The 15544-nt window shown below is 46.4% G+C and overlaps 1 protein-coding gene across 1 annotated transcript in view; it reads right to left on the reverse strand.

Annotated features, from left to right (window-relative positions):
* Positions 1 to 15544, reverse strand: part of XPO5 (exportin 5) — an 84581-nt gene that overhangs the window by 29240 nt on the left and 39797 nt on the right. Inside the window, exons 14-15 of the mRNA XM_056554608.1 lie at positions 9660 to 9775; positions 372 to 527 (exon numbers count right to left, since the gene is read on the reverse strand). Coding sequence (XP_056410583.1) covers positions 372 to 527; positions 9660 to 9775 — 272 coding nt within the window. The remainder of the gene's footprint in view (positions 1 to 371; positions 528 to 9659; positions 9776 to 15544) is intronic.

Genomic DNA, 15544 nt, shown 5'->3' on the forward strand with positions numbered 1-15544 from the left:
ACCATCCAATCAATCATAATCAATCATCCATCAATATCAAACATGATCAATCATTCATCATCCAATCATCCATCAATATCATCAAACATGATCAATCACCATCCAATCAATCATAATCAATCATCCATCAATATCATCAAACATGATCAATCAACATCCAATCAACCGTAATCATCCATCAATATCATCAAACATGATCAATCACCATCCAATCAATCATAATCAATCATCCATCAATATCAAACATGATCTATCACCATTCAATCAATCATAATCAATCATCCATCAATATCATCAAACATGATCAATCACCATCCAATCAACCGTAATCATCCATCACCCCCCACAGGATGATGATGGGACCCGCTGACCTTGTTGAGGATGGCCGGCATGAAGCCGTTCACGTAGCGCATGAAGGGGAGGAGCACGGACAGGACGGTGAGGACGCAGGACAGGATTAAGGGGTCTTCCGTCTCATAGCTCAGCACCTGCTGGAGGAGCTCCACCCCCCGAGTCACCGGCAGCTCCTGCAGAAGAGAGGGACATGGATGATCACATATAGGGAGTGTACATATACACTACTGAGGAGGAGGGGCAGAGATACCATGTGACCCTCCACCCCCCGAGTCACCGGCAGCTCCTGCAGAAGAGAGGGACATGGATGATCACATATAGGGAGTGTACATATACACTACTCAGGAGGAGGGGCCGAGATACCATGTGACCCTCCACCCCCCCGAATCACCGGCAGCTCCTGCAGAAGAGAGGGACATGGGTGATCACATATAGGGAGTGTACATATACACTACTGAGGAGGAGGGGGAGAGATACCATGTGACCCTCCACCCCCCCGAGTCACTGGTCCTGCAGAAGAGAGGGACAAGGATGATCACATATAGGGAGTGTACATATACACTACTGAGGAGGAGGGGGAGAGATACCATGTGACCCTCCACCCCCCGCGTCACCGGCAGCTCCTGCAGAAGAGAGGGACATGGATGATCACATATAGGGAGTGTACATATACACTACTGAGGAGGAGGGGGAGAGATACCATGTTACCCTCCACCCCCCGAGTCACCGGCAGCTCCTGCAGAAGAGAGGGACATGGATGATCACATATAAGGAGTGTACATATACACTACTGAGGAGGAGGGGGAGAGATACCATGTGACCCTCCACCCCCCGAGTCACCGGCAGCTCCTGCAGAAGAGAAGGACATGGATGATCACATATAGGGAGTGTACATATACACTACTGAGGAGGAGGGGGAGAGATACCATGTGACCCTCCACCCCCCCGAGTCACCGGCAGCTCCTGCAGAAGAGAGGGACATGGATGATCACATATAGGGAGTGTACATATACACTACTGAGGAGGAGGGGGAGAGATACCATGTGACCCTCCACCCCCCCGAGTCACCTGCAGCTCCTGCAGAAGAGAGGGACATGGATAATCACATATAGGGAGTGTACATATACACTACTGAGGAGGAGGGGGAGAGATACCATGTTACCCTCCACCCCCCGAGTCACCGGCAGCTCCTGCAGAAGAGAGGGACATGGATGATCACATATAAGGAGTGTACATATACACTACTGAGGAGGAGGGGGAGAGATACCATGTGACCCTCCACCCCCCGAGTCACCGGCAGCTCCTGCAGAAGAGAAGGACATGGATGATCACATATAGGGAGTGTACATATACACTACTGAGGAGGAGGGGGAGAGATACCATGTGACCCTCCACCCCCCCGAGTCACCGGCAGCTCCTGCAGAAGAGAGGGACATGGATGATCACATATAGGGAGTGTACATATACACTACTGAGGAGGAGGGGGAGAGATACCATGTGACCCTCCACCCCCCCGAGTCACCTGCAGCTCCTGCAGAAGAGAGGGACATGGATAATCACATATAGGGAGTGTACATATACACTACTGAGGAGGAGGGGCAGAGATACCATCTGACCCTCCACCCCCTGAAATTGTGTTCTGAAGGGTTAATAAACTGGAGACAGATTGGTTTTAACCCCTTAAGGACCAAGCCCATTTTGACCTTAGGACCAGCTCATAGGTCCCTATAGGAGCTATGAGCTCGCAAAAAAAGTGTAAAAAAAAAAAAAAGTTAACCTTTTCAGGTATTTCCTTCTGAATTAAAAGTTTGAACCATGAGCGCAGCAATAGGTGGATGGATACATCCATCAAAACAGATGATGATTGGATGGGATGGCGTCCTACCAATCAGAAGTGACTACTACCCTGCAATGATATAGGAAGTTATTTAAACCCCTGTACTGGCGTTTCTCATTCAGTGCCCTAAAACCTCTTGACAAAGCCGCGTCTTGCGGCGAAACATGTTGAGGGGGGCATAGGACTGGTTTTAATATACAGTGCAGACTCCACCATTAACTGTGTGCAGGTACACACAGGTAGACAATAGGTGATGCCTGATTGGCACAAAAATGAGCACTATTAATACGGGAGGAGAGACACACTGGAACTTTTATCCTTTTTTGTTGGTGTTATGAGTAAATAAAGATTACACCTTTTATCAAATATATGGGACGTATATTGATTGATCCATGCCTGAGTTACAGGCTGGAGCAATCAACCGCCGATTACACTGCTTGTTGGCATGCAACGGCAAGGCAACAATCTGTGTATGCAATCAGCCATTGCAAGCTCATAGGTCCCTATAGGAGCTATGAGCTCACAAAAAAAAGTGTAAAAAAAAAAAAGTTAACCCTTTTAGGTATTCCCTTCTGAATTAAAAGTTTAAATCACCTGGCATTTCCTAGTAACAAAATATAACAGTGTAAATAAAAATAAACAAATGCGGTATTCACCGCATGCGGAAATGTCCGAATTATAAAAATAGACCGATTTTAAAACCGCACATTCAATGGCGTACGCGCAAAAAAATTCCAAAATCCAAAATAGCGCATTCTTGATCACTTTTTATACCACAAAAAAGTGAATAAAAAGTGATCAAAAAGTCTGATCAGAACAAAAATAGTACCGCTAAAAACTTCAGATCACAGCGCAAAAAATGAGCCCTCATAGCCCCCTGAACATGGAAAAATAAAGTTATAGGAGTCAGAAAATGACATTTTTAAACGTATACATTTTCCTGCATGTAGTTATGATTTTTTTCCGAAGTGCGACAAAATCAAACCTATATAAGTAGGGGATCATTTTAATCGTATGGACCTACAGAATAAAGAGAAGGTGTCATTGTTACCGAAATATGCACTACGTAGAAACGGAAGCCCCCAAAATTTACAAAATGGCATTTTTTCTTCAAGTTTGTCGCAGAATGAATTTTTTTTCCGTGGCCGTGGATCGGTAAAATGACTGATGTCACTGCAAAGTAGAATTGGTGGCGCAAAAAATAAGCCATAATACAGATTTTTAGGTGCAAAATTGAAAGGGTTATGATTTTTTTAAGGCAAGGAGGAAAAAACGAAAATGCAAAAACGTGAAATCGCTCAGTCCTTAAGGGGTTAAAACCAGCCCTCCTGACCCCTGTAACTTGTATCAATATTCTTAACCCCTTAAGGACCAATACAAATAAACCTGTACGCCCCTGGCCTGTTTTCACACATCGGGGATGTCTTCGAGAATAACTCTGGTAACGTTTTGCCAATCACGATAATTCTGACATTTTTTAAATAATTATGATTTTTTGCTATTTTAACCCTAATAGGCTGCATATATTTTTACTTACTGACCAAATAGTTATTGAGACTTATACTTTCAGATGTCTACTTTATTTTGACAGCATTTTTTTTATTTTTTTATTCACATTTAAAATTAATTACAAGCCGAACAATTTAACCTGAAATTTTGAAAATTTGATAAGTACATTTTTTTTTATGTGCTATGCAAGGTTTGCAGACATTTGAAGGTGGAAGAACATAGGAACACCCCACCCCCCAAATGACCCCATTTTAAAAACTAGACCCCTCAAGGTATTCGCTAGGGGGTACAGTGAGTATTTTAACTCCATAGTTTTTTGGCAGGAATTATTACAAAGTCAGTGTTAAAAATTCGAAATTTGCAATTTTTCACAAATGCATCATTTGGGGGGCATATTTTCTGTACATCACTTCTGATATTGCAAGAAATGCTCCTATATTTTATTGAGCTGCTCGGCCCGTGTATGGAAATACCCCCGCTAAGGCCATATTTGGTTCCTTGGCCGCGTGGTAGGACCCAGAAGGAGAGGAGCCCCCTTTGGCTTTCAGGGCATCATTATATGAATAGTCCCCATTCGTGCTGCGTTTCTGCAGTATCGGTGCCCGTTGTCATGTCAGATAAGGGATCCAATGTATACTGTACCGTCTCATTCAGAGATGACTGGAGCTGCTACAGTATATGTCAGCATCACTCTTTTATGCTGACGGATACCTCTAACACTGCGGAAACGCAGTATGAACGGGACGCAGTGTAGGGTCACAGAGCACATCTGCAGCATATTTCACACTGCGGATGCCCCCGGCAGTCACAAGGGTGAGATCACTGCTGCGGCTGGGTAGCTCAGTGTGTCCGCTCATGACTTCCGGCGGGAAATCCGACGCTATTAGTGGACACACAAAGCTACCCAGCCGCAGCAGAGAGCTCATTATTGTGACTGTTGGCGGGCATCCGCAGCATGTAATATGCTGCGCATGTGCGCCATGTGATCCTACACATTAGACATTTTTATTTTTCATTTATTTAATAAATGTATTTTTATTTTATATTTTTACACTTTTTTTAATACTTATTGTTGTTACATTTTTATTTATTTTATATTTCTTTCACTTTTTTTTATGCTTTGGAATACTTAGTATTCCAAAGCATTGCAGATATATGCTGCCTGATAGCTTTACACTAGCAGGCAGCATATCAGGACATGCCTCTGGCACGTCCTCACAGGCAATAACCGGGCAGACCTGGGGGTCCTAGTAAAGACGCCCAGGTAAGCAACAGCAGCCCGCGATAGTTGCGGGGTGCTACAGGAGAGAGACAGAGGGAGCCCCCCTCCCTCTGTCTAAACTCCCGACCGCGGCTGTAAGGGTTAAACTGCCGGGACCGAAGTTTACTTCATTCCCGGCAGTGCTGCAGGGTCCCGGCTGTGTGTTACAGCCGAGTAAGTCCCCGCCGTGATCACGTGGGTGCACTGGGCAGCACCCACAAGAAGCATGGACGAGTACAGACGTCCAGGTGCCGGAACGGCCACCGACCTGGACGTCAATACTCGTCCGTGGTCATAAGGGATTAAACCCCGCCCTCCTGACCCCTGTAACTTTTATCAGTATTCTTAAACCCCGCCCTCCTGACCCCTGTAACTTTTATCAGTATTCTTAAACCCCGCCCTCCTGACCCCTGTAACTTTTATCAGTATTCTTAAACCCTGCCCTCATGACCCCTGTAACTTTTTTCAGTTTTCTTAAACCCCGCCCTCCTGACCCCTGTAACTTTTATCAGTATTCTTAAACCCCGTCCTTCTGACCCCTGTAACTTTAATCAGTATTCTTAACCCCCGCCCTCCTGACCCCTATAATTTGTATTTTTCTGTATGAGGGCTCATTTTTTGCGCCATGGTCTGCAGATTTTATCGTTTTTGTTGTGATTGGACTTTTTGATCGCTTTTTATTCATTCTTTTACGATATATTAAGTGATCAGAAATTCGGAAATATGGTGCTTTGTGCGCCACCGACTGTGAGGTCTAATTAATGTCACTTTTTTTTTTACAATTGTTTAGTCCCAATAGGAGATTATTACATGTGATCCTCAGATTACAAACACTGAACAATGCTATAAGAGCCTGCCATAGAACAGCATTGATCAGTGTCATCAGCGCTCCATTACTACAGCCTGACATAGCACAGCATTGATTAGTGTTATCGGTGCTCCATTACTACAGCCTGCCAAAGAACAGCATTGATCAGTGTTATCAGCGCTCCATTACTACAGCCTGACATAGCACAGCATTGATTAGTGTCATTGTGCTCCATTACTACAGCCTGCCATAGAACAGCATTGATCAGTGTTATCAGTGCTCCATTACTACAGCCTGCCATAGAACAGCATTGATCAGTGTCATCAGCGCTCCATTATTACAGCCTGCCATAGCACAGCATTGATTAGTGTCATTGTGCTCCATTACTACAGCCTGCCATAGAACAGCATTGATCAGTGTTATCAGTGCTCCATTACTACAGCCTGCCATAAAACAGCATTGATCAGTGTTATCAGCGCTCCATTACTACAGCCTGACATAGCACAGCATTGATCAGTGTTATCAGCGCTCCATTACTACAGCCTGCCATAGCACAGCATTGATTAGTGTCATTGTGCTCCATTACTACAACCTGCCATAGTACAGCATTGATCAGTGTTATCAGTGCTCCATTACTACAGCCTGCCATAGCACAGTATTGCTCAGTTAGTTATCGGTGTTTCATTACTACAGTTTGCCGCCATAGCACAGCATTGATCAGTGTTATCTGCGCTCCATTACTACAGCCTGCCATAGAACAGCATTGATCAGTGTCATCAGCGCTCCATTACTACAGCCTGCCATAGCACAGCATTGATTAGTGTCATTGTGCTCCATTACTACAACCTGCCATAGTACAGCATTGATCAGTGTTATCAGTGCTCCATTACTACAGCCTGCCATAGCACAGCATTGATCAGTGTTATCAGTGCTCCATTACTATAGCCTGCCAAAGAACAGCATTGATCAGTGTTATCAGCGCTCCATTACTACAGCCTGCCATAGCACAGCATTGATTAGTGTCATTGTGCTCCATTACTACAGCCTGCCATAGTACAGCATTGATCAGTGTTATCAGTGCTCCATTACTACAGCCTGCCATAGCACAGCATTGATCAGTGTTATCAGTGCTCCATTACTACAGCCTGTCATAGCACAGCATTGATCAGTGTTATCAGTGCTCCATTACTACAGCCTGACATAGCACAGCATTGATTAGTGTTATCAGTGCTCCATTACTACAGCCTGTCATAGCACAGCATTGATTAGTGTTATCAGTGCTCCATTACTACAGCCTGACATAGCACAGCATTGATTAGTGTCATTGTGCTCCATTACTACAGCCTGACATAGCACAGCATTGATCAGTGTAAGGCTGGGTCCACACTACGTTTTGTCCCATACGGGAGCGCATACGGCAGGAGGGAGCTAAAACCTCGCGCTCCCGTATGTGACCGTATGCGCTCCCGTATGTCATTCACTTCAATGAGCCGACCGGAGTGAAACGTTCGGTCCGGTCGGCTCATTTTTGCGCCGTATGCGCTTTTAAACCGGACCTAAAACTGTGGTCAACCACGGTTTTAGGTCCGGTTGTAAAAGCGCATACGGCGCAAAAATGAGCCGACCGGACCGAACGTTTCACTCCGGTCGGCTCATTGAAATGAATGACATACGGGAGCGCATACGGTGACATACGGGAGCGCGAGATTTTAGCTCCCCCCTGCCGTATGCGCTCCCGTATGGGACAAAACGTAGTGTGAACCCACCCTTATCAGCGCTCCATTACTACAGCCTGACATAGCACAGCATTGATTAGTGTCATTGTGCTCCATTACTACAGCCTGACATAGCACAGCATTGATTAGTGTCATTGTGCTCCATTACTACAGCCTGACATAGCACAGCATTGATTAGTGTCATTGTGCTCCATTACTACAGCCTGACATAGCACAGCATTGATTAGTGTCATTGTGCTCCATTACTACAGCCTGACATAGCACAGTATTGATTAGTGTCATTGTGCTCCATTACTACAGCCTGACATAGCACAGTATTGATCAGTTAGTTATCGGTGTTTCATTACTACAGTTTGCCGCCATAGCACAGCATTGATCAGTGTTATCTGCGCTCCATTACTACAGCCTGACATAGCACAGCATTGATTAGTGTCATTGTGCTCCATTACTACAGCCTGACATAGCACAGTATTGATCAGTTAGTTATCGGTGTTTCATTACTACAGTTTGCCGCCATAGCACAGCATTGATCAGTGTTATCTGCGCTCCATTACTACAGCCTGACATAGCACAGCATTGATCAGTGTTATCTGCGCTCCATTACTATAGCCTGCGATGGCTTTCTGGGGAGCTGATTGGACAGCAAGGAAGCAGGTAAGGGACCTCCCTCCATCCTCTCAGCTAATGGGGACCCCGTGTTTTCGTCCCAGTGGTCCTGATCAGCCCAATGAGCTGCCAGGTTGAAGTTTCTACTGATTTGGACGCTGCAATCATCTTTGATCACAGCATCTAAAAGGTTAATGTTGGACATCAGCCAGATCGGCCTTCGAGCAACCGGGACCCACCGGGTATGAAGCGCTTCAGCTCCAGAGTGCAAATCCTACAGCGGGAGCCGGTGATGTAAAATCTACCTCGATCCGTAGAAAACTTAGAGCGCATGCGCAGCACTACGCTGACAGCTTAGGGCAAACATAGGCAGTGTAAGAAGCATATCCCTGCGCATGTGAAGTTGTCCATACCGCGCAAGCAGTTTTCTACGATTTATAAATAAAATCTAAAAGCGCATGCATAGCTTTCCTCCACTACACAGTTAGCTTAGGGAGGCTAGTGTAAGTTAGCGCATGCGCAGTTGTTCAGAGTAGTTAGCAGAAAACTGTGCATACGTAGTTAGAGTAGGTAGCTTAGAACAGTGGTTCCCAACCTTTTTCGCAACTGTACCCCCAAAGGGTGAAAGTATGTCCGCGGGTACCCCTCACGCATAAGTTCACGTGAGGGGTACCAGCAGACAAAATAAGTCATGAAAGTACTTAAAGCGTACCAGTCAGATGCAACAAAAAACAAAACATTTTAATATATCACTCAGTACCAAATCCTGACCATGTACATGGCATTTTTTGAGTCTAGCACCTTTATTTCTTTATTACACTTTTAGTTTAGCTCACTAGTCTGAATTCCTCTGAAAGGGAGGGGGCGTGGCCTCACTGTGCAGGTCTCCGCCCCCTCCTTCAGTATGCTGTCTGCTCACATCTCCTCTCACTGACAGTGGGAGGAGCCCTGCGCTCACAGCTGTCAATCAAGGAAGTGTGTCCATGACATAGGTGATGACTCATGGACACAGCAGGACTGGTATGTGTCCAAGCGGACGGGGGTGGGGGGGTGGACTTTTGGGGAGCAGTTGTATGAAATACTGAAAATGTTCTAATGAAAGCAATTGTAAGACTTACAATGCCTTGTGTCAATATCCCCCCTCCGATCCCCCTAGGCCAATATATGAGATATATACAAATCACCCCCCCCATACTGCGGTGTTACACATAGTTTATAATTATCAGGCCTGTGTCTATCCCGTTCGGCAGGAGATTGAGGGCCGCACTGACGGGTGACGTCCTTCAGAGCTATGCCGGCACCTCCGCGCAATGTCAGGGATGTCACACGTCAGACTCGGCAGCCACTGCAGCTCCGGCCATGGTACAATATAGTGAGCTACTGCGTCCAATCCCCGCTCTGCGCTAACAAATACTGGCCGAAGCATGGTCAGTATTTGTCAGCGTTGCCGTACCCCCCGCATTACCCTGTAGAAGGCCGGGAGGGAATCCAGCGTAGGGTTATCGACCATATGGGGGGGGCCGGGGCACAGTACCTCTGTTCCCTCACCTGTTTGGGCAGTGATCGCAGGGTGGTGAGGATGACGCACTCACAGAAGAAGGTCATGGCGTCCCACTGTATAAAGGACGGAGACAAGAGGCTGCAGGGACCGTCACCGGACCGCGCTGGAAGACATAACAACAAGAGTAATAGGGGGAGTGTAGAGTGTACAGGAGATGTAATGGAGGAGGAGTACAGAGTGTACAGGAGATGTAATGGAGGAGGAGTACAGAGTGTACAGGAGATGTAATGGAGGAGGAGTACAGAGTGTACAGGAGATGTAATGGGGGAGGAGTACAGAGTGTACAGGAGATGTAATGGAGGAGTACAGAGTGTACAGGAGATGTAATGGAGGAGGAGTACAGAGTGTACAGGAGATGTAATGGGGGAGGAGTACAGAGTGTACAGGAGATGTAATGGGGGAGGAGTACAGAGTGTACAGGAGATGTAATGGAGGAGGAGTACAGAGTGTACAGGAGATGTAATGGGGGAGGAGTACAGAGTGTACAGGAGATGTAATGGAGGAGGAGTACAGAGTGTACAGGAGATGTAATGGGGGAGGAGTACAGAGTGTACAGGAGATGTAATGGAGGAGTACAGAGTGTACAGGAGATGTAATGGAGGAGGAGTACAGAGTGTACAGGAGATGTAATGGAGGAGGAGTACAGAGTGTACAGGAGATGTAATGGAGGAGTACAGAGTGTACAGGAGATGTAATGGAGGAGTACAGAGTGTACAGGAGATGTAATGGAGGAGGAGTACAGAGTGTACAGGAGATGTAATGGAGGAGTACAGAGTGTACAGGAGATGTAATGGAGGAGGAGTACAGAGTGTACAAGAGATGTAATGGAGGAGGAGTACAGAGTGTACAGGAGATGTAATGGAGGAGTACAGAGTGTACAGGAGATGTAATGGAGGAGGAGTACAGAGTGTACAGGAGATGTAATGGAGGAGTACAGAGTGTACAGGAGATGTAATGGAGGAGTACAGAGTATACAGGAGATGTAATGGAGGAGGAGTACAGAGTGTACAGGAGATGTAATGGAGGAGGAGTACAGAGTGTACAGGAGATGTAATGGAGGAGGAGTACAGAGTGTACAGGAGATGTAATGGAGGAGGAGTACAGAGTGTACAGGAGATGTAATGGGGGAGGAGTACAGAGTGTACAGGAGATGTAATGGAGGAGGAGTACAGAGTGTACAGGAGATGTAATGGAGGAGTACAGAGTGTACAGGAGATGTAATGGAGGAGGAGTACAGAGTGTACAGGAGATGTAATGGGGGAGTACAGAGTGTACAGGAGATGTAATGGAGGAGTACAGAGTGTACAGGAGATGTAATGGAGGAGTACAGAGTGTACAGGAGATGTAATGGAGGAGTACAGAGTGTACAGAAGATGTAATGGAGGAGGAGTACAGAGTGTACAGGAGATGTAATGGAGGAGGAGTACAGAGTGTACAGGAGATGTAATGGGGGAGGAGTACAGAGTGTACAGGAGATGTAATGGAGGAGGAGTACAGAGTGTACAGGACATGTAATGGAGGAGGAGTACAGAGTGTACAGGAGATGTAATGGAGGAGGAGTACAGAGTGTACAGGAGATGTAATGGAGGAGGAGTACAGAGTGTACAGGAGATGTAATGGAGGAGGAGTACAGAGTGTACAGGAGATGTAATGGAGGAGGAGTACAGAGTGTACAGGAGATGTAATGGAGGAGGAGTACAGAGTGTACAGGAGATGTAATGGGGGAGGAGTACAGAGTGTACAGGAGATGTAATGGGGGAGGAGTACAGAGTGTACAGGAGATGTAATGGAGGAGGAGTACAGAGTGTACAGGAGATGTAATGGAGGAGGAGTACAGAGTGTACAGGAGATGTAATGGGGGAGGAGTACAGAGTGTACAGGAGATGTAATGGGGGAGGAGTACAGAGTGTACAGGAGATGTAATGGAGGAGTACAGAGTGTACAGGAGATGTAATGGAGGAGGAGTACAGAGTGTACAGGAGATGTAATGGAGGAGGAGTACAGAGTGTACAGGAGATGTAATGGAGGAGGAGTACAGAGTGTACAGGAGATGTAATGGGGGAGGAGTACAGAGTGTACAGGAGATGTAATGGGGGAGGAGTACAGAGTGTACAGGAGATGTAATGGGGGAGGAGTACAGAGTGTACAGGAGATGTAATGGAGGAGGAGTACAGAGTGTACAGGAGATGTAATGGAGGAGGAGTACAGAGTGTACAGGAGATGTAATGGGGGAGGAGTACAGAGTGTACAGGAGATGTAATGGGGGAGGAGTACAGAGTGTACAGGAGATGTAATGGAGGAGTACAGAGTATACAGGAGATGTAATGGGGGAGTACAGAGTGTACAGGAGATGTAATGGAGGAGGAGTACAGAGTGTACAGGAGATGTAATGGGGGAGGAGTACAGAGTGTACAGGAGATGTAATGGGGGAGGAGTACAGAGTGTACAGGAGATGTAATGGAGGAGGAGTACAGAGTGTACAGGAGACGTAATGGAGGAGGAGTACAGAGTGTACAGGAGATGTAATGGGGAGGAGTACAGAGTGTACAGGAGATGTAATGGGGGAGGAGTACAGAGTGTACAGGAGATGTAATGGGGAGGAGTACAGAGTGTACAGGAGATGTAATGGGGGAGGAGTACAGAGTGTACAGGAGATGTAATGGGGGAGGAGTACAGAGTGTACAGGAGATGTAATGGGGGAGGAGTACAGAGTGTACAGGAGATGTAATGGAGGAGTACAGAGTGTACAGGAGATGTAATGGGGAGGAGTACAGAGTGTACAGGAGATGTAATGGAGGAGGAGTACAGAGTGTACAGGAGATGTAATGGAGGAGTACAGAGTGTACAGGAGATGTAATGGGGAGGAGTACAGAGTGTACAGGAGATGTAATGGGGGAGGAGTACAGAGTGTACAGGAGATGTAATGGAGGAGGAGTACAGAGTGTACAGGAGATGTAATGGAGGAGGAGTACAGAGTGTACAGGAGATGTAATGGAGGAGGAGTACAGAGTGTACAGGAGATGTAATGGGGGAGGAGTACAGAGTGTACAGGAGATGTAATGGAGGAGTACAGAGTGTACAGGAGATGTAATGGAGGAGGAGTACAGAGTGTACAGAAGATGTAATGGAGGAGGAGTACAGAGTGTACAGGAGATGTAATGGGGGAGGAGTACAGAGTGTACAGGAGATGTAATGGAGGAGGAGTACAGAGTGTACAGGAGATGTAATGGAGGAGGAGTACAGAGTGTACAGGAGACGTAATGGAGGAGGAGTACAGAGTGTACAGGAGACGTAATGGAGGAGTACAGAGTGTACAGGAGACGTAATGGAGGAGGAGTACAGAGTGTACAGGAGATGTAATGGAGGAGGAGTACAGAGTGTACAGGAGATGTAATGGGGGAGTACAGAGTGTACAGGAGATGTAATGGAGGAGTACAGAGTGTACAGGAGATGTAATGGAGGAGGAGTACAGAGTGTACAGGAGATGTAATGGAGGAGTACAGAGTGTACAGGAGATGTAATGGAGGAGGAGTACAGAGTGTACAGGAGATGTAATGGAGGAGGAGTACAGAGTGTACAGGAGATGTAATGGAGGAGTACAGAGTGTACAGGAGATGTAATGGAGGAGTACAGAGTGTACAGGAGATGTAATGGGGGAGGAGTACAGAGTGTACAGGAGATGTAATGGGGGAGGAGTACAGAGTGTACAGGAGATGTAATGGGGGAGGAGTACAGAGTGTACAGGAGATGTAATGGGGGAGGAGTACAGAGTGTACAGGAGATGTAATGGGGGAGGAGTACAGAGTGTACAGGAGATGTAATGGAGGAGGAGTACAGAGTGTACAGGAGATGTAATGGAGGAGTACAGAGTGTACAGGAGATGTAATGGAGGAGGAGTACAGAGTGTACAGGAGATGTAATGGAGGAGTACAGAGTGTACAGGAGATGTAATGGAGGAGGAGTACAGAGTGTACAGGAGATGTAATGGAGGAGTACAGAGTGTACAGGAGATGTAATGGAGGAGTACAGAGTGTACAGGAGATGTAATGGAGGAGTACAGAGTGTACAGGAGATGTAATGGAGGAGTACAGAGTGTACAGGAGATGTAATGGAGGAGGAGTACAGAGTATACAGGAGATGTAATGGAGGAGGAGTACAGAGTGCACAGAAGATGTAATGGAGGAGGAGTACAGAGTGTACAGGAGATGTAATGGAGGAGTACAGAGTGTACAGGAGATGTAATGGAGGAGTACAGAGTGTACAGGAGATGTAATGGAGGAGTACAGAGTGTAATGGAGGAGGAGTACAGAGTGTACAGGAGATGTAATGGAGGAGGAGTACAGAGTGTACAGGAGATGTAATGGAGGAGGAGTACAGAGTATACAGGAGATGTAATGGAGGAGGAGTACAGAGTATACAGGAGATGTAATGGAGGAGGAGTACAGAGTATACAGGAGATGTAATGGAGGAGGAGTACAGAGTGCACAGGAGATGTAATGGAGGAGTACAGAGTGTACAGGAGATGTAATGGAGGAGGAGTACAGAGTGTACAGGAGATGTAATGGAGGAGGAGTACAGAGTGTACAGGAGATGTAATGGAGGAGCAGTACAGAGTGTACAGGAGATGTAATGGAGGAGGAGTGCAGAGTGTACAGGAGATGTAATGGAGGAGTACAGAGTATACAGGAGATGTAATGGAGGAGGAGTACAGAGTGTACAGGAGATGTAATGGAGGAGTACAGAGTGTACAGAAGATGTAATGGAGGAGGAGTACAGAGTGTACAGGAGATGTAATGGAGGAGGAGTACAGAGTGTACAGGAGATGTAATGGAGGAGGAGTACAGAGTGTACAGGAGATGTAATGGAGGAGGAGTACAGAGTGTACAGGACATGTAATGGAGGAGGAGTACAGAGTGTACAGGAGATGTAATGGGGGAGGAGTACAGAGTGTACAGGAGATGTAATGGAGGAGGAGTACAGAGTGTACAGGAGATGTAATGGAGGAGGAGTACAGAGTGTACAGGAGATGTAATGGAGGAGGAGTACAGAGTGTACAGGAGATGTAATGGAGGAGGAGTACAGAGTGTACAGGAGATGTAATGGGGGAGTACAGAGTGTACAGGAGACGTAATGGAGGAGTACAGAGTGTACAGGAGACGTAATGGAGGAGGAGTACAGAGTGTACAGGAGATGTAATGGAGGAGGAGTACAGAGTGTACAGGAGATGTAATGGAGGAGGAGTACAGAGTGTACAGGAGATGTAATGGGGGAGGAGTAGTGAGTGTACAGGAGATGTAATGGAGGAGTACAGAGTGTACAGGAGATGTAATGGAGGAGGAGTACAGAGTGTACAGGAGATGTAATGGAGGAGGAGTACAGAGTGTACAGGAGATGTAATGGGGGAGGAGTAGTGAGTGTACAGGAGATGTAATGGAGGAGTACAGAGTGTACAGGAGATGTAATGGAGGAGGAGTACAGAGTGTACAGGAGATGTAATGGAGGAGGAGTACAGAGTGTACAGGAGATGTAATGGAGGAGGAGTACAGAGTGTACAGGAGATGTAATGGAGGAGTACAGAGTGTACAGGAGATGTAATGGAGGAGGAGTACAGAGTATACAGGAGATGTAATGGAGGAGGAGTACAGAGTGTACAGGAGATGTAATGGAGGAGTACAGAGTGTACAGGAGATGTAATGGAGGAGTAGAGAGTGTACAGGAGATGTAATGGGGGTGGAGTACAGAGTATACAGGAGATGTAATGGAGGAGGAGTACAGAGTGTACAGGAGATGTAATGGGGGAGGAGTACAGAGTGTACAGGAGATGTAATGGGGGAGGAGTACAGAGTGTACAGGAGATGTAATGGGGAGGAGT

Source organism: Hyla sarda, unplaced genomic scaffold, assembly GCF_029499605.1.
Source record: "Hyla sarda isolate aHylSar1 unplaced genomic scaffold, aHylSar1.hap1 scaffold_81, whole genome shotgun sequence".
Taxonomy (NCBI): domain Eukaryota; kingdom Metazoa; phylum Chordata; class Amphibia; order Anura; family Hylidae; genus Hyla; species Hyla sarda.